Source organism: Meriones unguiculatus, chromosome 6 (assembly GCF_030254825.1).
Source record: "Meriones unguiculatus strain TT.TT164.6M chromosome 6, Bangor_MerUng_6.1, whole genome shotgun sequence".
In the NCBI taxonomy this organism is placed as follows: Eukaryota; Metazoa; Chordata; class Mammalia; order Rodentia; family Muridae; genus Meriones; species Meriones unguiculatus.
In genome coordinates this window covers 47,516,081-47,541,428 of record NC_083354.1, presented here as the reverse complement: position 1 = coordinate 47,541,428, position 25,348 = coordinate 47,516,081, and the positions used below count along the sequence as shown (strand labels likewise).

Sequence of the window (25,348 nt, the reverse complement as noted above, 5' to 3'; positions counted from 1 at the left end):
CCTTACTGAAGTGTCAGCTTCTTGTTTGTTGCTGTGTCTCCATGGCCACGCTGGGACGGCTACACCTTTTTTTTTTCTTCCAGCTGAAGATCTAATCCAGGGCCTTATGCATGCTAGGCAAGTGTGCTGCCATTATCTATCCCAGCTCTCCTTGCCCATTCTGTTTTGTGACAGGATCCCCTACGTTGTACAGGCTGTCCTTGATTCAGACTGTAGCCCGGGAAGACCTTGACATTGCATTCCCCTGCCTCAGCATCCCGAGTAGCCAGGATTACAGGTCTGTGTCACAAGGCTGTCATTCTTTTACTTTTGTGAGACAGGGTCTCACTGTACAGTGCAGACTGGCCTGGAACTCACTCTGTAGCCCAGGCTGGCACTGAACTTTCTGCGATACTCCTGCCTCTGGCTGAGCGCTGGGATCATGAGGCAGATGCCACCATGCGTCGGCAGGCTGGCATTCTTAAACACTCGGTGAAGGAATACACGAATAAGATGAGTGGTGTGACCACGGGTGACGGTTCTCAGCCACTCCCTGGCTCTGCTCTTGAGGTTATTTCCAAGAAGTCATTAAGAAAGGAGTTTCTAAAGTGTTCCTGGAATGTTCTTTTTTTTTTTTTTTTTTTTTTCCATGTGGGTTCCAAGTTCAAGTTTGTATTGCCAGGCTTGGGTGGCGAGTGTTTTTATGCCCTGAGCTGTCTCACAGGCTCCTTATTTCTGTCTTGAGGCTAGGTCTCACTGTGTTGCCCAGGCTTGTCTTGAGCTCACTGTACAGCTCAAATGGGCCTTGAACTTTTAACTTTCCTTATTCAGTGCTTCTAATGTTTGAATGTGGAGCCCAGATGATCGAAAGTCAAGATTCTTAAAGTAAGTTTCTTGAAATTTTTGAATAATAAAGTTTATTAAAAAAGAAAAGGAAAAAGTCAAAGAAACAAGCCAGGTGTGTGTGTGTGTGCAAATATACATGTGTGTATCTGTGTTTGGTGTGTGTGTGTGCATGTGTTTATGTATTGTCCATGCATGTGTGTTTGTATTTTTGTATGTGTTTGTTTCTATGTGTATGTTTGTGTGTGTGCATGGATAAATGAATGTGTGTTTGTGTGTCTGCATGTATGTGTATATTTGTGCATGCTTGTGTGTGTGAGCATGCATGTGTGTAGAGAGTAGGCTACAGTTCTACAAGTGCACAAAGAAGGTGGACCCATGGCTGCTTAAGTCTTACCATGCAGAACTGACACCGGGATTTGGATAGACAAGCTTTTTTCCCCAGAGCTTTTCTTTATTTTTGCTCTGCTACAATAGTGTAAGACTCAGGGCTTTGTGACATCTCCCATCTATTACAAATTCCTGATATTAGTTAATACAAAGGTGCTCGAAGCCATGCCCAAAGACACTGACTAGAAACAGAGTTCCCAGAGGTGAGACGAGGCTGGCGACCCTGTTCCTGCTCCTCGGGGGCCTTTGAGTTCTTGTTCTGGGCCAAGAACAGGGGTAATTTGGATGCTGCCTGCTGGACAGATAGGGTGGCTGTGTTCAAATGTCCATCCTTAGGGGCCGTGTGGGGCCAGGGCTGGAGGAGGCTGGAGGCCTTCCTGCTTTTCACTGGTGTTTAGCAACAATCAAGGGTTTATTCCACCCCTAAGTGGGGACTGATTATAGGCCCTGGCTTGCCAAAGTACAGCCTGCTGGCCCTGCTTTCCCACCGCCTTCCCAGACAGAGATCCTAAAATAAACTAATGGTCTCCCCTCGTCACCATGAAGGGCCCTGCATCCATCACTGCCTTCCCTAACCAGGCAGAGACACCTCCGTCTCTGTGGTTGGTGGATTCTCAGCCTTTGGGGAGTGGATGGGTCCCTTGTGGTATGAGGAGAGCTGGTATCATTGCTGGGGTTTAGTGCAGACTCGGGCCTGGTATGATAGCCCAGAGGGGTCTGGACCAAAAGCAATGAAGCCTATGAGGGAAAACCTTCAGGAAACCTTCCCAGAGCGAAGAAAGTAAGGCAAGAGGGGAGGAAAGATGTGCTTATTGACTGCCTAAGCGTGTACCCGGCAATGTGCCTGAGCTAGCTTGTCCTGGCTGTGTGAGAATGAATCATTAAATATTGTACAAGTGCTATGAGCTGGTTGTTAAACATGCCACCATGAAAAATTAAATTCTGTGAACCTAAAATTAAATAGCTTAAAAGAAAAAAATCCAAACAAAGTATTCTATTATACTTAGAATAAAAAGGCAGCAACCCCTGACCCCCTTTCAAAATATACTGAATGTTATGTCTGAGTTTGAAGTTATCTGCTTTGACTCTATCTGCGTGGTGGAAATGCTACATTACAGCACTCTGCGCCTCTTACATTTAGTGAGATGTTGGTTTTGATACTGACCAAGGTCAGAGTGTTTACACCAGGGGAACTGGCAAACACTATAAGCCGCGGGATTTATTTGCAGGGAGGCAATAGTTCACACTAAATATGCCCCACCTTGACTCAATACTGAATATTCACAACTCCATTAAATGTTGGTTTCAAGCTGCCAACACATTCAATTCACCAGTAAGAATATTAGCAGCAGAGAGCCGAAGTTGCTCCAGATCACACAGCTGGAAAGAAGCAGAGCCAGAGTGCCACCCCCTGACAGCGGGACCCGAAAGGTGTGTGTGTGTCTGTGTGTGTGTTACAAGCTAAAAGGCCAATCAGAATTTAGAGACCCCCTGGACCGCTTTTTCCTTTGCTCCAGACATGCAGACAGCCAAGGTTCTTGGTTCCTCTTTGGGTTGCATTGTGGAGATAAAGAGATATTTTACCCACAGGTTCTGAGATCACTAGCCCACCCCCACCGACTCAGTCATCTCTTTACCCCCCGCCCCCACCTGTAACCTTCCTTCCAGAACCCCATGAGTGGCTAGGTCTGCAGAACTTTTCCGCTGAGCGTTTTCTCAGGAGAAAAAAGAGCATTTCTATTTTAAGCCGTGAGAGATGTACATTAATTATCTGGTCCTCACTGATTTACGGCTGAAGAGGATGCAAATTAACATTGCTTCTCTGAACAACTTCCTTTCCAGGGGAGAAGGCAATGAAAACACCAAGTGTCACCAGCACAGCTACCACACGGATGCTATGCCCATGAGAAAAGCAACCCATGCCCCTGGAACCATGCGGGCCAACTCTGGAGGAGGAGACCGTAGGAATGAATGAATAATGGTCTTCAGAAGTAATAGTGAAAGGTAGGCAGGCTAGAAGCTTGCTACACGGAGAGCTGGGAGAGTTACCAGTGGGGGGTCCTCTCCTTCTCTGACCCGAAAAGTCACTATCACAGCTGTATGTTTTATTGCCAGGTCTCCTGCTAAAAGAGACCAAATGTGATGAGTTGAATACAAAATGTCCCCCATAGACTCATGTTATAGCCTTGGTCCCCAGCTGATGTAGCTATTTGGGAAGGTTCTATAAACTTAAAAATGTTGAACCCTAGTTAGGAGAAGTAGCCCCCTGGGCCATATTCTTGAGGCTGTATCTTAAAGCCCTGACCTCTCCCCTCTCTCTACTTCCTGGTTGTCTTGCAGTCAGCAACTTTCCCTTCTGCCATGAGGTTCTGCCTCACAACAGCCCAGAAACAATGGAGCTGGCTGACTAGACCGAGAGCCCTTAAACTGTGAGCCAAAAAGAGGCATCTCTTCCATTTAAGTTGTTTATCCAGGTATTTTGTTGCAGCAACATAAATTTGATGAATTCACCTGGTCAGATCAGGGTCAATATGAACTGGTTGTGGGTTTGGGTAGTCTTGAGGGATAGGGACTCAGGATTGGTAAGTAGTGATGGAGGGAGGAGTAAGAGATGTTTTCAGAGGGGACATCTTAGATGAATTCCAGTGATGGGCAGCGAGAGGCTGTGTTGGGTAACAGAGTAAGTTCGGAGGGTCTGACACAGAATGGAAGAAGGGGGGGTGGCTGTTGAGGGGAGGATGGCTGTCAGGTCTTTCCTCTGTCCCTCCTCTTGGAGGTGTTTTTAGGGTAGCTTATCCAGTGGTTCTTCAAGGGCAATTCCCAAGCATCCCTAGGAGTTCATGGGACAGTCAAATGGTCATATCCTGCTCTCAGCGTAAGAATCAGTATTTCTGAGTCTGGGTCACAACACCTGCCAGTCCTCACAGCCCTGGTTGTCTAAGAAATCCTACTCTACTCTCATGTTTATTTCATACCCGGCATTCTCAGTACGGCCTCACTTATTCTCTCCCACGTTTGTGCTGTCGGAGGGTGAGCAGCTACCATGGGAGATGAGGTTTAAAAGGCAACCGAAAGCCATTCATGGAAGGAAGGCCTCAGAGACAATGGGGAAGGGTATAGTAACAGTTCCTGGGAAGCCGTAGTAACAGATGGAGCATGGTACAGACATGATGTGGGTTATGAGGGAAGGGGAGATTGCGGGAGCTAGAGTGGATGCTGAGGAGCAGAGGAGGCTCTTGTGCTCCTAAGGGGACCTTATCTTCCTAAAGATGAATGATGGTGGCATCAACAAGGTTATGGTGGGGGTGAAGAGAAGAGTAGATGCTTCTTGATGGTGGAATGTTCTTTTAGGCTGAGCTACCGACAGCCTGAGTGATTGTTGCTGATACTGGCCTCTGTCCCCATCATCAGTGTGTTGGAATCACTCCATCCCCACCCAGCACAAACACCCTTAGGCAACTGCACTCTTCCTTCAGTCTTACACCCAGCTCTCCTCCTCACCACAGAGTAAGTCTCAACGTGTGGAAAACACTCAGCAGCCGGCCTGCCACAGGTGGCGTACTCCATACCCGGTGGTCATTATCATCATCGTTACTGGTCTTTGTACAAAGGAGCCGTGCAGTGAGTGTGGGCTGTATGAGAGTGATGTATGCATCCGGCCATTGCTCCACTCCATCTGCTCTTTTAAACTCCTCCTCTTCCTCTTCCTCCTCCTCTTTTTTTCTTTTGTGCTGGGGATTGAACTCAGGGTCTCAAACATGCTAGGCATGGGCTCTACCATGCCTAGCTACACGCTGACCCCTTGCTTATGTCTTTTTTGAATGCACAGACAGTTGAATGAACATTTCCATCTAGTGGCTTGATATGTGTGTGTATATATATATATATATATTTTTTTTTTTTTCTTCAGTTTCTCCCATCTATGGTCCTTGGAAAAACCCCAGTCATGCTTACTCTGATGTTCTGGATTTTATCTCTTCCTCTTGCTATTTCCCTGGGGACATAGTTATTAAAATAAATGGCGCTGGTGGTGGCAGATGAGGGATTTGAATCATGATTGTATTTTTAAAAAAATGGCAAAGACAAGCACCATTGGAAAAAAAAAAGTTCTCATGTGAGCCTGGCAGGGGCATCGATATTTTATATAGAGTTAAAGATATTGGTGTCCCGGCAGCCAGAACTGAGGGCTTAGGGAGGAGCTGGGCAAGCCTGGGCTCCTGGGAAATTAGCTCAGTTGGCACGGTGATGCAAGATCCCCTTGGAAACATCGTCCCTCTTATTGGACTTCAACCAAGGGTGGACGCTCGGCAGACTTGCTTCTAGTAACAAATAAATGAGCAGCCAAAATCCGCCCCCAGGACTCCAGCCACACTTCTGTTACCATCACAATGAGGACTGCCATCTGGCCAGGCCTCCACTCACGTGTGTCATCGAGGATGCACTTGTGCCCCTTGGATCCCAAGACACCACCTTCCTACTCTTCCTGCCGTGCTAATGCAGTCTCCCGTATCAGAGCTCTAAAGCCGCTAGTTCTCAGGGCTGCCTTCTTCTTCTTCTTCTTCTTTTCTAATCTATAAGCCATCTCATCTGCCCACAGGAACTTACATGAAATGAAACTGTGTGCGCTACTGGTGTCCACATTTATTTCATTTCCTTATTTCAGTTTTGAGATGGCATCTTACTATGTAGACCAGGCCGGCTACACAGATTTTCCTGCCTCTGTCTCTTGAGTGCTGGGATTAAAGGGGTATGCCACCATGCCTGTCTGACTTCCACATCTGTATCTTTAGCTTTGAACTTCCCTTTCAGGTCCAGCCATGGACAGCCACTTTCTCTATATGTGGCTGTTGCACAGACATCTCAAAGTTAACGTCTTGGCCTCTCTAGTGTCCCATATTGAATCCAACGTTAAGTCTGGTCCATTTTACCTCTGCGATGACTCTCAGACCCAGCTGTCTGGCTCTACCTCTTCTCATGTCCACTGTGCACATGGCTCTCATGCCGTCCTAGGTGTGATCTCCTGTTATTCTCTCCTTCGATGTACTTTTGTTTTGATGGTAGTGGCGGCAGCAATTGGGATTGAGTGTAGGTGAGCTGTGTAGCACTGAGCTATACCCTAAACTCTCTTCCAATGCATTCCTAAATCCCCCAAGTGAGATCCTGTGGCCCCAACTTTACTGACTCAGACTTTTCAGAGGGCCTTCGTGTATTAGTGTTTTAGTTAGGGTTACTATTGCTGTGATGAAAGCAACTTGAGGAGCAAATGATTTATTTTACTCACACTTCCGTATGACAGTTATCAAAAGTAGTGACGGCAGGGACTCCGGGAGGGCAGGAACTTGAAGGCAGCATGGAGAGGCCATGGAGAAGTGCTGCTTACTGGTTTGGTCCTCATGGCTTGCTCAGCCTGCTTTCTTATAGAACCCAGGACTACAAGCCCAAGGGTGGCCCTTCCTCTGGGCCCTTCTATATCAATCACTAAATAAGAAAGTGCCCTAGAGGCTTGCCTACAGCCCAATATTATGGAGGCATTTTTCTCAACTGAGACTTCCTCCTCTCCAATGACTCTAGCTTGTGTCAGTTTGACATAAAACTAGCCAGCACTATTAGGGCTAAAGCTTGGAGCCTTAGCTAAAGCTGGCCTTGAAGGTTCTACATGCTTGTCTGTGTTCCATCTGTTCACAAGCTCAGTCACTCTGGGATCTGGGTCACATCAACCTTGCTTCCTGCTCCCTCCTGGATCTCTCCTCACCTTGACTATCTCACCTCAGGCAGAACTTCCTCTTCTCTGCTCATCTCTGCCTCCTTGGTGTTCTCTGAATCATTTACTATGGATTACAATGACTATCACTTTCTTTGTTTTGAGATAGAATCTTACTATGTAGCTCAGACTAGCCTAGAACTTGCATTCTTACTACCTCAGCCTATAGAATGCCGGGATCACAGGTGTACTCTTCTGAGCTCTTCCTTGCTGATTGACTAGGGAAACTCCCATTTCTTCCCTATTGGCTGCATGGGGTTCGGTAAGGTAGCTATCAGCTGAGCTTATAGGCTGTCAATACTCCATTGTGGAGAGCCAACGCTGGAGTAAGGCTTGCACTCAGAAATGCTAGGGGCCCCCCACCTTAGTCTAAACTGAGAATCATTTTGTTACCTCTCCACATGGGTGCCTCAGAAGGATTCTGTTTTGAGCACTAGGCAAGTCTGACCTTGCCCTGCCGCCATACTTCCTTTTGCTAAGTGAGCACCTACCCATCCTTTAAAACCCAGCCCAGACTGTCCTGGGCATCTCCACAGTGGTCACGCCATCTTTTAGCCTCACCCTTTTCTGTCTTTCTTCACCACTGACCTCTGTGGTTCCTCCATCAGTGACTGTCTGCCATTCCTGCCTCAGCATCCTGCTCACTGCTGAGATTATAGCCACAAGTCTCCTCACCTGGCTCTTTTTTTCTCAACCACAACAATTTAAAAAAAGCAAACATATATATTATGGAAAATTTCAAATATATAATGATACACCGATGTAGAGAGGTCAGAATTATGACTTCCCACATGTGTTTGGACAGTTAAAAAAAATCTCATGTCTGCTTTAAAAATCTCCACCATCATCAACTTTTGTCCTCACCTCAGAGATCATGATGCATTTGGAATATGTGCAGAGTTTCGTTACCCTTTGCTCTTTTCTTGTCCTTATATTTCAGCTTTTAAAATTATCAAGATAGCACATACAGCCAGGCATGGTAGCACACACATCTATAATTACAGCACTTGGGAGGGAGGCTGAGGCAGAAAGATCGCAAGTTCCTGGTCAGCCAGGGTCACAGTAATGAGACCTTGTCTTGAAACACCCCCCTCCCCCCAAAAAAAGAAAAAACTCCAAGGAGGAAAAGTGCCCATAAAATCTTCTCCAAACATGCAGGCATGCATATACATGGGATTTTTAAAATCAACAGTTCCAGAGACTTTATACTCTGTCTTTCTCCTGCCTTAGCACTTTCTCCCTGAGACCCTACTCAGCAGTTTCTGCTCTTCTTTGGTCTAATGCCCGTCTTATTCCTCCATCTTTCTGGGTGTCATGATTTCCAGCCTCCAGGAGGACTACCTGACGGCTGTCATGGGCTACCTCCCTTCCTTTTAACTGGCTGTCTTGGCGACTACAAATAGCCCCATTTCTTGTTGTATCAACTATGGGCAATTCTTTTCTCAAATACTCCCTTCTTAGAATCATAGATGTTTCCTTTTCTGAGGTCAAAAGGCAAGACACACACACACATCGGTATCATCACCAAATGATTGCATTATGGATGCCAGCATGAAACAGAGTTCCTTTCTCCTGAGAATTACGATGTAGGAGGATGTAGGTGGCCAGGCACTTTGGGCAGATGGCCAAGTTGTTGTTTTACTTCCCAGCTGAGCATCCTCAGCCTGCAAAATACTGCCACCTATTTGGTTTACTTTTTGTGGTGCTCCCTCTCCAGGGCAGGCCAGCAAAATCTACCCTCAGCCACCTGCCCTCCCACTGTGATTAAACCACTGCTCTAACATCGATAGTGCCATTTCTCTCCTTAGGAAGCAGGGCGGCTTCAATCTCCATAGGACCAGGTGCATGCTAACCCTTAATAAATACTTAGTAAATAGATGAATACGTGATCTGCATTTAAAGAGTCAAGAGTGTGAGACAGGGAGACATTAGTTCACAAACACGGGGCCAAGGCTAAGGGGAAGAGTGAGAGAATCGTACAAAGAAGGCAGAGGTCTCCCTGATGGCTGTGGGAGGGAAATCTGTGTGGCCAGTTCCGAGCCATGCAGCAATGCTACGCACCAGCTGTGGATTCTGCCTGCATGCTGCCCACAGCAGGCCTAGACCATTGCTATCAAGGGTCCGATAATATACATTTCAGGCTTCCTGGGTTGTGGGTCTTGGCCGCAAACCACAATCCCACCCCTCTTGGTGTGAAAGCAGGTGGAGATGCAGAGGATTGTGTTTTAATAAAACCCAATTCACAGGGCTGGAGAGATGGCTCAGTGGGTAAAGTGCTTGCTATGCGAGCATGGGGATCTGGGTTCGGATTCCAGAACCCATGTAAACAAGCTGGGCCTGGCCCTTACCTGCCGGTCAGCTTAGCCAGAACAGTGAGAGACCCTGCCTCAAAATATAAGGTGGAGAGTCACTGAGGTGGACACCTGATGTCGACTTCCGGCCTTTACATACATGTGCCATACACCAACAACCTGATTTACCAAAACACAGCTTCCTGAAGGGATGTGCCCCACCCCTGACTTATGCATGGAGAGTTCTTGACCCCAACCTCTTGTGACAGAGAAAACTGGAACAATCTGAGCCCAGTGACACAATAATAATAATAATAATAATAATAATAATAATAATAACTGTCTGTCTACTAGTGAGATAACACACTTAGTAACATGGATGACTCTGGAAAACAGGAGAGCAAAGAAAAGAAGCCGAAGGAAGGACGGCCTGTAACGGTCAAGTCTGTAGGTGCTTGTCTGGCTTATAGCCTGGGTGTTTGGTTGACAGTTATTCTGGATGTTTCTAGGAGGGTGATTTTAGATGAGATTAACACATAGACAGTGGTGCAGGCTTGTTATTCTGACCACTTTGTGGGCTGAGCTAGGGAGAGTGTAAATTCAAGGCGTGCCTGGACTATAGAATAAGTTCAGGCCAGCTGAGGTATTTTAGTGAGTTCCTTCTTAAAGTAAAAAGCAAGCAGAGGCTGGGAGCATAGAATAGTCTCAGTGTCAGCATCGTGAGGATGAGGATGATGGACTCAGCAGTACGTTATCATTATTGTTATTATTATTATCGCTTTCTGTAATGTGATTGAGCCTCATAAAACCAGCCGTATGACTGGATAAAATAGACACCAGAATTTTGTGGGAAAACTGGACCCTGCCAGCAGACATCCTACAGACTGAACTGAGGCTGTAGCTTTTCCATGCACAGAGGGGTTTCAATTATATCTAAAATATTTTGCTTAAAATTAAGTGTGTCATATTAAGGGTTGGCATGCAGAGTGCTGGGTGCCCTTTTTATATTAAAGTAGCTCGTAATTAAGGAAAAATAAGGTGGCTTATTCAAAGTCAACTGGAAAAAAAATATTAACGGGTCCAGTGGTCAATACGCCACAGAGCTTAATACAGAGATGCTCTCCGGGAAAGTGTGCTGGGATGCAGGTGGGAATGGACAGCTGCAGAGGTGGACAAGGGAGCCTGATGAGCTGAGTTTGAGACACATAAAAAGCCATATGCACCGCCGTGTCTGGTTACCATGGCACTTTTAGTTATGAGCAAAACCACAACACCACTTGTATTTTCACTTAGTGTCGGGGGCAGTGTCTGTCTCCCGCTGAGTGGGTTGGAAAGGATCCAGGCAAGAGGTCCTATCACCTCGGACTTGGCCACATCCCCCCAGTCCCTCCTGGCCGGTGTTCGGTTAATGTCTGTCACACGCTCTGCACCATGCTGACGCATCACAGTGTGGCTGGACCAGCATGCGGATGTGTTAACTCATCGCTCTCCCCCTTCACCCACAGTCCATGACTTCCGACTCTTCCATATCTGAATTCTCGTAGAGCCTGCTCCATGGCAGTCTGACTCCGGGCCTCAGAGCGGAACAGAGTAAGAGGGAATCTGTGACAGCTCCTTAGCAGCTCCTGTGATAAATGCTACAGTCAGGCTGCTGTAGGGAAGGGGGCAGGCCCAGTGCATGCCACCATCGTGAAAGATTCTGTACCTCTGTGTGACACTAATTACACATGCATGCTGGGAAGTGGTATTCTAATCTGACACTGACAAAGCCTTCCTCCCTCCTGCTATACTCCTTTAAGGCTCACAGGGACCACCGCCTGGATGGCAGCTGCAATTATTTCCTTCCTTTTCAGTGGGGGAGGTGAAGGTGGGGTGTGGGAAAGTTTTGTGGAACAGGCTTCAGAGCCTGGGGGCTCTGCCTCTAAATTCAAGCTCTGGCCTAAACCCCGAAAGCAACATAGAATGCATCTCAGCGAGGAAAGGGATTGATTCAGTTCCGAATCTCAACGGCAGCGAACAGGAATGGGTGTGCTTGCTCCGCGAGGTCTCAGCACAGAGGGAGATTTTACAGTTGATTTCTGAATCCTCAAGAAGTGGAGACCGACCTGTAGCAGAGAGTCTGACACGATCGGATTGGCTGCAGCGTGTCTCCAATTGTGTGGCTGGCCTCCCAAATCAAGGTGGCCTCTGACTGAGAGAGGGAATTCTAAGAGTCCAGGAACTGACACGCCAGGAACACTTTCCAAGGGGGTGGAGAAAGCTAGGTTTGCAAGACAGCTCCTAAAGCAGCCAGAAGGTGGCGCCACTTGCCAAGAGGCAACAGCCTGGGATGACTCCTCCCCACCCCCCAGCCCTGACCCCAGCTCATGGAGGGTCACCTTCAGCTCTGGGTTTGCCTCAGAGGCCACTCTGGGATTACTCACCACAGTGAGACCCCAGGGGCCCGGCCCTGTGTGTCACTGCACAGATACTATTTGTATTCCGCCCCCTCTGAGATACTATGCAGTCTGCTGGCCAGACGGGCCAAAAGGGCGATGCAGTATTCACAGTTATCATTAGTTAACTCTAACAAATGATGACACCAATTACTCACAGAGTTCATCTGAATGCGTACTATGGCCAGGCACTACAATAAAGATCCAAAATAAACTATTTAAGTCTTACAGCATCCCTGAGGTATGGATATTCTCTTCCTTTTATGGACCACGGCATTGCGTTCGGAGGTTGAGGTTAAGAGGTTTGTCTCAGGTCACAGAGTCAGTCAATGGCAAGGCCAGAGTGTGAACTCAGGTCTTTTGGGATCTGTAAGACTCACCATTAGCTGCTCCTCTTCCTTCCTGCCTGACTTCCTCTCATCGTCCCTTGCCTTCCTCTCTTCCTTCTGTCCTTGTTTCCTGTCACCGTGCCATTGGTACAAAGTTCAGAGAAGACCAGACCACAGTTCTGATATTAGGGGTTCTCTGCGTATTGAGTCGGCTGAGGACGACTGCCATTGGGGGGACCAGGGCTGAGATGGTTGTGTGAATAGGAGGGTGTGGACAGCTCATGAATATTCATTGTCGCCTACATGCAGGCACAATACCAGGGCTGGCTAAGCCAGGAATGCCAACTGTGCGTTGGTTTACTTTAATGTGAACTCTGATCGCGGCTGGGCTTTGCTTGTTCTCGTTAAACTGTCCATCTAGACAAGTTCACCTGGTGACACCTGCGATGTCAGGTGTTGTGAGGTGTGTGAGGTCAATAACACAGTTGGTTCCTCACTTCTCAGGAGCACAGGTCGCCGACAGAAGGTTAGGAACGAAGGGACTGCGTGCGCCAGACATTCCAAGCCTGGCCAGCCATGCAGCTAAATTTCTAAGAATTGGGAGAGGGGTTCTCTTCCTCTTGGTCCCTGTCCACAGCTCAGGAGGCTGAATGGTCCCTAGCACAAGGCTTGGGAGGTCAGAGAATTCTGCCCTCTGGTTTTACAGATGAGCCTCTGAGTAAAGGGGATTTGTCTAATGGGCTCAAGGCCAGGGGGCCGCCAGGAGAGTCAAGTGGAACTCTATTCAGGCCCGTGTCACTTGCCTTCCAGGGTCATAAAATGGAATCTGCCCCCCGCCCCCGTTTTCCAAGGGGAGCAGGGGAGCTGATTCCTCCACTTGGCAGTTGAGGAAAGGGTTCAGAGAGCTCGTGTCACCTGGCCCGGCAACACAGAAACTGTGTGTGTCCTTCACAGTGAGCAGAATCTTAGAAACCAGGAATATATGATTTAAAAAAAAAAAAAAAACCAACCAACCAAACAAACAAACAAAAAACCCAACTGCAACAACAAGAAAATCCCAAACTAACCAGTAGCTATAGTTTTGGCTTGCACTGAATACTGCACCCAAGGGTCATTGAAAGCTTAACCCCAGGGCTTTTTTTTTTTTTTTCCCCAGATATGGTCTTTGCAGGTGTAATCAAGTTAGGATGAGGTTAGTGGGACTTGATCTGATTTGAGTGAAGCCCTTCAGGACAAGGGAATTCTGCACATAGACATCCAAAGCAAGAGACTTGAGTGACGCAGCCACAAGCCAAGAACCTTCAGCCAGCCCCATAGAGTAGAAGAGGATTTCCTTCAGCACCTGAGCCCCACTGACTGAGAGGCTCTGACTTTTGAAGACACAGCAAGGATAAAGAAATGACGCTTCCACCCCGTGAAGGCTCCAGAGTCCTGGGAGATACGTAGGAGCTCCTCCCCCCCCCCCCCCCCGCCGGAAGGTAGATCTGGCAGCTTGGTCCTTTTGTGCTGTGGATGGAGAGGCTGAGGAAGCCTGTCGTGGGGGAGGTGAAATCTGACCGCAGCACCTCGGCCAGCAGCTGACTGGTTTCTCATGTGTGTGCTTCTCATAGTCTGGGCCAGGTTCATTCTGGGATAGTGGTGTAGAGAGGCCAGGGGCTGTGGTGATTACATCAGGACAGAGGTGAGGATGCTCAGAACTTGAGAGGACGGAAGAGCTGCTGTTTCTGCTGCCTCTGGCTGCCCTAGCCTCTCGCCTCCTTGGTAAGTATTAGTATGGTTTCCAGCCACCTCGCAGCCCTGCCTCGCCAGCTTAAAATGTACAGCAAGCTCCTCCCCCTCTCAGGCCCCTCCTTCAAACATACCGGGCTTTCCCAGTATGTTCCTTTGTGACAATAGTAAGTCTGGTCTTGTCCCCCATGAGAATATTCTCCGTTACCTTTGGTGCTTTTCAACAGGCCCATGTCTCACTCCTAGACTGAGACTCTGTGGAGACTGACATCCAGGCTCGAACACTCAGTGCGACCTCTGGTTACTCTCAAAGAGCCCTTAGCTCCCCAGATCTGCGTGAAGCTCAGTGTTCGGAGGAAGCAGTCACCGTTAGAGGCCACAGACGCCATCCAGCAGTCTTTGGAAACCTCCCAGCACATTCATCTTAGGCAGAAATCTCTCCCTTCCCAGTGTTCCCAGCTCCCGTGGAGCAGTGGCTGGAGGCAGTTGGAACTACGCGCCCCAGGGAGCCTCTGAACTCTACCGTCAGGGGAAGGTGTCTTGCCTTGAGGGCTGACTGCTCGGCACATTATAATTATTAATTTTTTCTGAGCCTGAACATCACTGAGAGAAAAGAAACAAAAAAAAAGAAACCCCAAGGGGAGGCCTCACCGTTCCCGGCGAGCAAAGCTATTAAACTTTCAAGTCAGGCCTGGAGCCGACTGAAGAGCTGGAAGGTGGCCCCAGCCCCCATGTCCTAGTTACAGCTGTGCCTGCGGGAAGATCAGTCTACCCTTTGTGACATGGCCTTCTAGGTTAAAAGGGTGAAAGCAAAACAGACCCATCCCCAAGGTTAATCACCACACAGCCACCTTTGTGGGCGCTGCTCCATTTTAACAGGCAGAGGGTTTTCCAAGTAAATGGTGGGGTTCTAGCTAGGCCCCCCTGGATTTATAAATGATGGCACCAGGGAGCTTTTAGTAATGTGGGGATTGGGGAGCACAGACACCACTGTACTGATTCTGGCTGGAACACAAACTCAGTAAGGAACAGTCATTCCTCTCTAGGCCTCAGTTGCTTATAAATTTGGGGTCATGGTGGTATAGTTCTCAGCTTTCAGGATGCTGGAAAAGAAAATACAGTTGGAGGCTACGGTCTGAATTACGTCCCCTTGATCCGTATGTTGAAGTCCTAATTGCTCCGTACCTTGATCAGTTTTGGAGAGAGAGCCTTTAAAGAGAGGATTAGGTTAAAATGGGGTCACAGAGGTGGTTCTAATCCAAGAGGACTGGGGCCCTTTCGGGAAGGGACGTAGGCACACATGTGCAGTCACACGAAGGGTCAGGAAGCAGATGGCTCCCGACAGGAGCTGACGCCTTCATCTTAGGCTGCCAGCCTCCAGGAGAGTGAGAAAATATATGGCGGGGTATTGCAGCCATCCAGGCTGAGGCCTTCATTCCGGCCGACCTCTGGTGAGCCTGTGTCACTGGTGGAGAGACTCCACCCACAGCTGAGGATCCAAGGAGATGTGAATTTGAGGTTCTGGGAATCAGGGTCCTATTCAATGTTGTCACTCTCAGGAGTCTTATCAAGACACTTGGCTTTGCAGGAAAACATTGTCGGGGAGGGACCCCAGAACACCTATGTCCTCTCCACACCTGTCATTGGCCGGGTAGGGAGCTGCACTTGGGAATTCTGGGTCTGTCCAAGGCTTTCCCCTGGAAGTGGTACCTAGCCTGTGCGTGTGTGTGTGTGTGTGTGTGTGTGTGTGTGTGTGTGCGCGCACGCGCGCGCGTCGGCCCCACGCTGAAGGCTCAGAGCTGATTTCTTCTTTAGCAACTGCAGCTGTGAGAAACATCAGTCAGAGATATGAACTCCCCAGGCAGGGCTCCTTAGGCTCCTCTGGGAACCCTCACAGTGACTCCTGAGGGGCCCCCAGGTGCATCCTCTCCTTGCTTGATTCACCCCTTGCAGGAACGACACACATGAAAGACAGACCGTTGAGCGGCACTATCCTCTGAGCCAAACTGCCACCATTTTGACGAGTTCAGCTGTGCTGCCTACAAACACCATCCCAGCTAGGCTTGTTGACTCTTACCACAGGGGGATGGGGAGGGTCACAAGACCCTCACCTGGGCATCCAGCTGCTTCCTACCACCCGTTGTGTGCAATGTTGCCCGAATTGCAACTGGTCTTGGGGAGGAACTAGAATATATAAGGAAAACTAGGGGAGGGACTCCATGCAGGTGGCTCTGGGAAAGTCAGCCTTGGTGCTGGGTTAAAGCGTCCACATTCCAGAAGTAAGTAATCCTTCTGCTGGGCTGGAGGGAAGCCTGATAAACTCAATAGTTCCCCACAGCTAACCTTTGTGGTGCCATTTTGACCGTAGGGGGAGGGGCACTCGTTACTTAATGTCTCCTCCTGGGAAAACATTTTCACAAGAGAGTTTCGTCTCATTATCCAGGTAAACAGCCAAGGCTCTAGTAGGAGACACGCCTGATACTTGGGTCTTCGTGGCAAATGAACAATAAAAAATGTCACCTGCCAGTTACTATGGCCCAGAGCTGCCCCGGAGCGACACTTCCCTGGGGGTGAGGGAGAAGCTAATGAAGAGGTCATGAAATTTAAGGTAGGATGTGGTACCTAGAGAGGCTCTGGCCTGGTGAGACTGGCTGGGGGAAGTGGGGAGGAGGGAGAAGGGGAGAAGAGGACCCAGCCAGGCTGGGTCCGGCATGTATGTGCAGTTGTTCTGACAGTAGCTTCTCTGCTGCTCAGTGTCTCCAGAGCCTGCCTAACTCCACCGCCTTGCACTTTCTCCTCCAGGACTTACAATTACCCAGTGACCCCCTGAAATAAATAGGTACATAAATATATAACTTGTACGTTGCCTTTCCAGTAACCAGTCAGTGTGAAAGGGGAGCCCTCCTGAGGCTTTTCATTACCTCCCGCTAACAGCTGGAGTAACTTCTCGTTTCTGCTGAATAATGCATCTGTGAAGGCTCGCTTGTTTAAAGCAGATAAATGAGTCTTTCTGTGTGGTTCCCCTGGCAGACCAGGATGAACGAGGTTTCATTTGCCTAAATGGAGTCCCGAGCTTCAGCAGCTCGGCCTCCCCCCCTCCCCCCTGGGGGCCCGCTGGGGACTCTGCCACTTTCTGCCTGCCTCAGCCACTTCTCTCAGTAATCCCCCAGAAAGACCTACCACACTTCTCCACACTTGTGCCAGCTGCCTGGATTAAGTTTTAATTTGGTTTTTCTGGAGTGCAGCCCATTAGCAGGGCCCTCCTCATGCTCTTAAATATGGATGTCAGGCTTTTGTTTTGAGAGGAAACCTTCGAGAAGCATCTTCTTATATTAGGACAGATCTGTGGATAGTTCTTTTTTCTGTCTTTAGCAGGCTTCCCTGATCCTCTGACTTGGAAAGATCTGGAGTCCTAATAAGCTGTTGTCTTTCAATAAGGTACAACTTTTTTTTTTTTTCCCCAGACAGGGTTTCTCTGTGTAATCCTGGCTAAAACTTGCCCTGTAGGCTGGTCTCCAATATAGAGATTCGCCTGTCTCTGTCTCCCGTGCTGGGATTTAAGGCAAGGGCTACCACCACCTGGTGTAAAACAGTCTTTTTCTTCTTCTTCTTCTTCTTCTTCTTCTTCTTCTTCTTCTTCTTCTTCTTCTTCTTCTTCTTCTTCTTCTTCTTCTTCTGGTGTTGAGGATTAAACCCAGGGTCTTGCACATGCTAGACAGTCGCTCTACACCAAGCCGTCATTCCTTGTCTCAAGGTTAGCGGTCTAACAACGGTTAAAGCATATTCAGCTCAAAGAAAGCCCACTGCTGGGATAGATAGAGGGCAAAAGGCAAGCAAGCAAACTCTGGACTCTTAACCCATTATCCATTAAAAGCAAACTTTCATGGGGTTGGTTATAAAACGTTAGATTGGACCACAGGAATGTTCTCGGGTGAAAAGTTCCTTATGTAAGCAAAGCCCAAACTAGCGGAGTTCAAGAAGGCCGTGCAAACAATATGCCAAGACAAGAGGGAGTCGGGCTGCAGAAAAGGTCTTTCAAGGTCTCCGGTTTTATTTTCTCTTGGTTTGGAAGGCCACACAGCTGAGCACCACATTATTAACTTCTCATTGGCTCCTTTATGGATAACTCCTCCAACGTGTGGCCCAGACCAGTTGCCTACATTCCTTTGAGAAACTCGAAGGGCTGCTTTGCTAAAACAGCCTCTCCTTGAGCCTATAGGTAACCAGGAGATGACCCAAAACAGATTAAGGCCTGGCATTCCTGCCTTCCTGTTGTTTGTTGTGGTGGTGGGGCTGGAATCTAGGCTGGCCCATGCCAGGCAGGTGCTCTGCTACTATCGACCTACCTAGACCCTTGGTGTGTTGAAGCTGGTTTTAGACTCACAGTTCTGCCTCTTGAGTGTTCGGATTATGGGCTTTTGCCACCATGGCCTGCTAATTAAATTACAGAGGTTTTATAATATGTTTAAGTGTCAGATGCAGTTGCACCCCTTTAGTTTCCTCCTGCTCATTCTGTTCTTCTTCTTGTTCTTCTTGTTCTTGTCCTTGTCCTTCTCCTCCTTCTCCTCCCTCCTCCTCCTTCTCCTCCTTCCTCTCTGTGCCTTTTTGTTCCTGCAAATAACATTTATGCTCAGCTTATTTAGCTGATGGCTAAAGAAATTGGTATACAAATTAGAATTGCATTAAATTGGAAAATTAACTTGGGGAGGCTGTTGTTTAAGTTCCTGGCTCTTTCAGTTTGAGTACATGGCACTTATTTCCATTTGCTCAGGACTTGTATCTTTCAGGAGGGTTATATCATTGTTTCATTATAGAATTTGGATATTCCTTAAGTTTCTTTAGAGAAAAGAATTTTAGTGTATGGCATGATAAATGAAAAATTCACTTCGATTACATGTTTTTTTGTTTATATATATATGGACATTATTTTTGGTGAAATTCTGTAACTTGTGACTTAATTGGAGCTTATTGCTGTATAACTTTCACGTTGCGCTCTCTGGGTTTTCTAGGAAGAACCAACATTTTCTCTTTCCTTCTAATTCTTAGACTTGTCTTTTTTTGTTCTAATTGTATAGGCCACCGACTCTGATCAGCATTACAGGGTAGCACAAACGGTACATAGCATTTCCTCGATTCTAATCCCAGCAATGGGCTCCTAGTGCATCCTCCTTAGAGATATTCTATCATGTCAAAGACATCTCCCAACATCCTTGTTGTTACGAGAGACTGAGATATACAGATGCCATTGTAGAAGACAGCATAGGGTCTGAGCTCGGCCTTGGGACTGTTTGCTTTCAAAGATCTTAGTTTTTGTACCACATCTGCTTTTCATTACATGGAACAACTTGTCTCCCCATTCTTCAACATGAGCCTTACACTGTAAGGTATCATAAGAGATTTAAAAGTGACTGAGTGGGGTGTGTGAGAAGGGCTTGAAGAGAGGTGCTTGAGGTTTTTTGTTTGTTTTTAATCTGTTCTGTGCTTTCTTCAGCCATTCTTTCTCCACATACACACTATGTAACAAAACAAGAGCCCTTGGGGAATCACAAGTTTCCCTTAGAAAACATCCCAGGTAGCAGCCTCATGCCTCCTTCCCTCCCCTGACCTGCAGAAATCTTCTTCCGACCTGATTCATCCCTGTTCTAAGGATTTTCCCGAATGTTTACTTCTGTGTCATGACGCTTTGAACCACACTGTAGCTGTCCTACCAAGCTTAGCCGGCAGTGCCACAGCCCCAGTCTTCCCTGCCAAGCAAACTACATTTTATAAGAAATAGATGGACTGATTTTAGGTATGGTGGTGCAAGTCTGTAATCTTAGCACTTGGGAGGCGGAGACAAGAGGATGGCTGCCAGTCTGAGGCCATCCTGAGCTACACAGTAGTTGCCACTCTAGCCAGGACCCTGTATTAAACAAGTGTGCGCACATTAAACCAGGACCGGAAAAGAAAGCAATGGTCCCCCCCCCAAATACATTCAGGTTTTTGTAGACATTAAAACAGCTCCGGGTTCCGTTCTCCTCCTCATGCCTCCTTTCAGAGACAAGGGGTTGCCAGTCTTGATGCTGATCTGACCCCATTGCCTTTTTCACCCAGTGGTTGAGATTAGTTTTCTGTGTGGTTGTGATACCAGGCCCACAGCTTCAGGTTTCTAGCAGTTTCTCCAGAATGAAACATCTCCCGAGTATAGGCTATCTCTCCAAGGGAGAAAACTAGGCTCGTCACAAGCCATTTAGAACCCCGATCCTCTGGCTTTTCGATAATTTTCATTTCTGTTCGCCCTCTCATTGTGGAGACTCCACTCTCCCTCCTCCAAATAAAGCTCTGCATCCACGTCTCTTCCCTGGGCAGTTTTTCCTTCACCCTGGCTCCTGGCTCTGCCCGCTCCAGGCTCACTGGCATTCACTACACGGAAGCGCCTCTCTGCTGTTTTATCTGCAGCTGGGCGCAGATAAAACTCCTAGTGCAAGCTTGTGATTGGCTGTCGAGGACAAAAGGATCTGGTGCAGCTCCCAGAGCTAGTTATTGGCATCACCCATTTGATACGAAAACTCAAGAGTGCAGAGCAAGGATGCACAGAGCCAGCTCCTGCTGGACAAGGAGGCAGTTGGGTACCCAGGCCCCTTGAGTCTCACCCCCAGGGGTAATTTTAGCTTGTTTTCACTGCTTAGTTGGAGAAAGGGCCTGGGTGGTTCTGAGGATGAGGAATCAGAGAATGAATCATAACAATGAGGAGAACAGGCAGGAGGAAAGGGTGTGTGTGTCTGTTCACATCTAGTAATTCACCAGTAGACACTTTTAGAGGAAAATGGCTGCCATTTTGGATTTTGACCACTGGGAACAGAAGCTGAAGTCATGGGTCTCTTCTTCATGGCTGTTCTGTTGGGGTATTTTATATAGACATTATTAAATCCAGTTTATAGATGAGAAACTGAGGCTTGTGCTTTGTAGAAGCTTTTGTGCTCACTAGGCTTTGGGGCTGAATTTTCTAACCTCGACATTGTAATGCATGGTTCAGCCCTCTTGTCAAGAAGGTGCTGCTGAGATGGAGTGTCTGGGATGTTCTAGGGGTTTATATGTCATGCATATTTGAAATCAAGAGAGTTGTGGGGTCTCCACTCTAAGGTTTCCCTCATAGCTCAGAGGCATATGGGATGAACAGCTGCGCCAGACAGAAGTGAAGCCTTGTACCCCTCTCCTCTCTGGACTGCTGAGAAGAGTGAAAGAGAAGCATCATGGGATGAAATGGGGGACTTGGCATCACCCAACCACACATGGACCATTTGTAACCTGCTCTTAGGCTGCATGCCTGACTCCAGGGAACAGGTGGGATTTGGCTGCTTCTGGCTCGATTAGAGATTGATTTAGTTTGCAGGCATCCCAAAGCCAGTATTTCTGGAGGAAGGGGAAAGATAAGTCGGCTCCCCACTGAGAGAGCCATTGAGACTGGTAATGCCAGAATGCCAGTGGGATTCCAGGCCTGGAACCAGAGCTTGCCGGCACAATTGATGGATGAGCTTAGAGCTCTGCAGAAACTATTTCAGAACGGGAAGCAGCCCCGGCCAGGCAATGGGAGAGGAGGTTATATGTGATGATGAGAAGGAATAAAGCCCAAGGAGAACAAAAATGTCAGGTCCTCAGTCTCAGTAGCCACACTCCAAGGGCTCAGTTGCCATTGATGGTGTTGTGTAGCTTTTCTGAATTGAAGTGTTGTCCCTTTGGGAGAGAGGATAGTGGTTCCTAAGATCCAGGAAGCTTAAGGAAACTTAGAAGGCTTAGAATGCTATAAGATTCACACCCGTCACCCATGCACTTTTCAGGATGCAGTTTTTGATTCAGTCATGCCCCTTTAACTAACCCCTCACCCACACTTCAGTAACCCCAATGAACTCATTGATCACCAGGCTAGACTTGGGCAGAATCTTTGATCTGTTGGTAGTGCCCTGTCTGGGGTGAAAGTACACGTGTTCATGTCTTCCCAGGAGAAAGCCACACAACAGACAGCCAAGACTCAAAACATTTTCGTCCTCCACAAAGTTCTATTTGAATTTGAACTGTTGTGCTGATATTTTTATATGGATTTCAGGCTGAAATAATTTTTGCTCTAATGAGTTAAACAAGATATTAACATCAACTTCACCTGTTTATACACACACAGACATCCACGCTCTCCCTCCCCCACTGCCTCACACATACACCCCCTCATTCCCCATAGGAAATAGGAAATTGAAAATTACCAATATGGTCCATATTCCCAACGAACCCATATTCCCATTATCTCCGGGTACAGGGGCACCCCTTCATATAGTCATTTAAAATAGTACAACCATTCAATGGCACTGGGTTCTATGATGGCTTGAAAACCCTTTACGGTAACCGTGACAGAGGCAGTCCTAGATAATAGGACAAGTGCAACTTTGAGGAAAGAAAAGCCAGGTTGAGATTATTTGCGGCGTCTCTCTGTTACGGTGGTTCTCAACCTCACTAACGCTGCGACCCTTTAATATAGCTCCTCGTGCTGCGGTGACCCCCCCAACATAAAATTACTGTGTTGCTACTTCATAACTGTAACTGTGCTGCTGTTATGAATCGAGGTATAAATATCTGTGACCTCCAAAGGGGTTGTGACCCACAGGTCGGGAACATTGCTCTATTAGCTTGTGAACTGGGGTCGTGTACGCAACTTAATTTTCTCATCTGAGAAGTGTACTCCGTGAGGGACGGGTTGCAGAGCGTTGCTGGGATGTTTTTTGGGTGGTGCAGGAGCTCTGCCTAGGGGGTCCTGGCCCCTCATCCGCTCCAGTGAATGGCAGCTGATGTTACCATTAGCCCTCCAGCAGTTCCGGTAGGGAAGCAGTCGCCGTTCCTGGCGTCAGGTCACTCGCTACCTTCTCTGCTGCCTTCAGCACCCGCCCCCCCACCTCTAGCGAGCCTCCAGGCACAGCTGGCAGACCTACCTGCTGGTAGCTGCTGGTCCAGGAGGTGCGGAGGGCATCCCAGCCTCCAGAGCGCTTGGCCTTGCTCTCCAGGTGAGCCCGCAGCTGTGTTTCCAGCTCCTGGCTGACTTGCTCCAGGGCGTGAACCTTGGTCATATACTCCACCAGGCAGCCCCCCAGGTCCTCCACGGCAACGTGCTCCCTTTCTGGGCCTGGAGCCAGCACAGTGGCAAGGCCTGAGCTCCGTAGGCCCTGCAGGAAGACACTGCTGATGCCCAGGGCCCGGCGTGTCACTCGGGCACCGAGGCCACCTATGCAGCCACTGGGTGCCACTCCTACGTAGACCCCAGGGGCACGGACGAGGCTCCCAACAGCACCGGTTCTGGAGGCTGGGGGACTCTCCAGGGAGGATGGCGATCGTGTTCCCCTGAGGGATGGCACCCTGTGCCTCTGCAGGGACATGCTGGCGTTGGCTCCCGGGGGCAAGTCCACTGCCACTCTCCTCTCGCTCATCATCCTCTCTGCCTCTGCGGTGCCTGGCGGGTTTACAGGGTCCAGTGGCTTTTGGTTGCCAGTCCCAGCATCCCCATGGCCTGGTCACGGGCCTCTCTGGAAGCTCCCCTGTCCCCGTGTTCTTTGTCTACTGCCTTCCACGAGCTTCTGCCATTCACTGAACTGGAAGGGAACCGCCCCACTGGCCCGCCAGAGGCATACAGGCATTCTCTGATGCTGGGTCATGTGCCCAGCCATCCAGACTTTTCTGGGGGTTGTGGGGAGAGGGTGCTGGAGCAGTGCAGCCTGTGGGAACAGTCATCTGGATTTGCCTATTTTCTTTGTAGACAGGGTCTCTCACCTAGGCTGGCCTCAAAATCCTTAGGTAGCCAGGATGACTTTGAACTTCTGCTCCTTCTGCCTCCAATTCTTATGACAGAAACCAGGGCCTCCCTCTGTGAGTAGTCTGTGAACCCTGGCCCTTGGCTTTGTGTATGTTTGGTCAGGCAAACATACACAAAGGTCCCTCTTTCACTGGTGAGGAAACGGGCCCAAGGGCCTTAGGTGACAGATGTTCTTCCGATCAGACTCCAGATCTCACACCACAAGCTGGGACTCGGTGTAGGGGTCTCAGGACCAATTACAGGGTTTTCTGCATCCGTGTGTGTGTGTGTGTGTGTGTGTGTGTGCACCCGCGCATGCATGCATGTGCTCCAGTGCACCCACGCAGGATCAGAGGAAAGGCATGGATGTGAGCCAGCCATGGAGGAAGGCAGCCCCACAGGCCCAAGGGAAACAAAGCGAGCCTGCTCGTGTCTTCTTCCCTCTGCTCTGGCAGCCGTTCCAGGCCCATTCCTGCTTCTCTTTTCCCTCCCCGCTCACGTCTGCCCTCTGACACTCTGCTTGTTAGCTGCTGGCCCTCAGCCATGTTTCACCTCCTCTCGACCTTGCTGTACATGCTGCCTGATGGCTAAGTCTGACACACTGGTTGCTCGGGTGCCAGTTGAAGACCTGAACTCTGCTGGGCAGCGGTTAGGCTCTGATCTCCCTTCCACTCCTGTCTCCTCCTCTAATAAGACTAAGAGGTGAGTGCCACAAAGTGATTTCTGGAAAAGCACCCATGGGTGCTACAAGTTAGGGTTTGCTGGGAACACCAGGTTTTAATTCTTGTCTTTGGCATCTTCCAGTCACACCATCAACAGTCATATCCCAATCATTTCATAGGAGCTGGAATGTTCCCTCCAGCCTGGGCACGACATGGCCCTAAAAATTCCCATGTGCTAAGGTTTTAGTATATTGAAACCAGGCACCTCAGGTCTAGAGATGGACCTTGGACTCCTGGGTCCTGTAGAGTGAGGGTGGACCTCAGGCAAGAAAAGGGGTCAAGACTCAACCATGTGGTAGGTACCGCATATACCCCAATTCTAAGCATATCCCCAGCTCGATCTCACTTTCCAATCAGAAGGTAGGAAAACGTTTCACACGTTCTGCTGTTTAGGATGTGTATCGTACAATTTCGGAATTGTTCTCGAGATACTACTGCTTCCCCTTGTGATGAAAGCCCCTGAGATCCCACGGGCAGAACATACAGAGCCTAGAAGGCCTCTTTAATGCAGGACTATACAAGGCTGTCTATAGCACTAGGGTCACAGGGGGCCTGCTCATCTGCTAGAACTTTCCGTGTACTTTCATTTTGTATCATTTATGAAAACTGCAACCTTTCCCTATGTTTTCTTTACCCGAGGCAATGAAAGAGGCACTTTATTACTTTTGTATGTTCATGTGGAGGCCACAGATCAACTTTAGAGCCATCCTTGGGGGCTGTCTACCTTATTTTTTTGAAACGGGGGTCTCTTATCAGTTTGGAATTCACCAATTAGGCTAGACTTGCAGGCCAGAGGGCCCCAGGGATCTGCCTGGCTCCACCTATCCAGTGCTGGGATTAGAAGTGTATGTCGCCACACCCAGATTTTGTACGTGGATCCTCATGATTGTAAGGGACTTCACTGAGCCATCTCCCTACCTCCCAGGAGACACGTGATTCAATGTAAGTGTTGGTTCTTTGATTAACAGATTGAGGCAAATGAATCAAGTGAAGGTCACTAGCTTATCGCCTTAGCGTCCATCGATGGAGCATGCTTCCTACGAATCCCACCACCTCGGCTCC

At 48.5% G+C, this 25,348-nt stretch overlaps 1 protein-coding gene across 2 annotated transcripts in view; it reads right to left on the bottom strand.

Moving 5' to 3' along the window:
* Bfsp2 (beaded filament structural protein 2) overlaps positions 1-23,356 on the bottom strand; it is a 55,085-nt gene extending 31,729 nt beyond the window's left edge. The window contains exon 1 of one of the 2 annotated variants that reach the window (XM_021657390.2): positions 22,711-23,356. In XM_021657390.2, coding sequence (XP_021513065.1) covers positions 22,711-23,205 — 495 coding nt within the window. In that variant the 5' untranslated portion in view covers positions 23,206-23,356. The remainder of the gene's footprint in view (positions 1-22,710) is intronic. The other variant, XM_021657389.2, reaches the window with a different exon arrangement.
* Between the last annotated feature and the right edge of the window lie 1,992 nt (positions 23,357-25,348).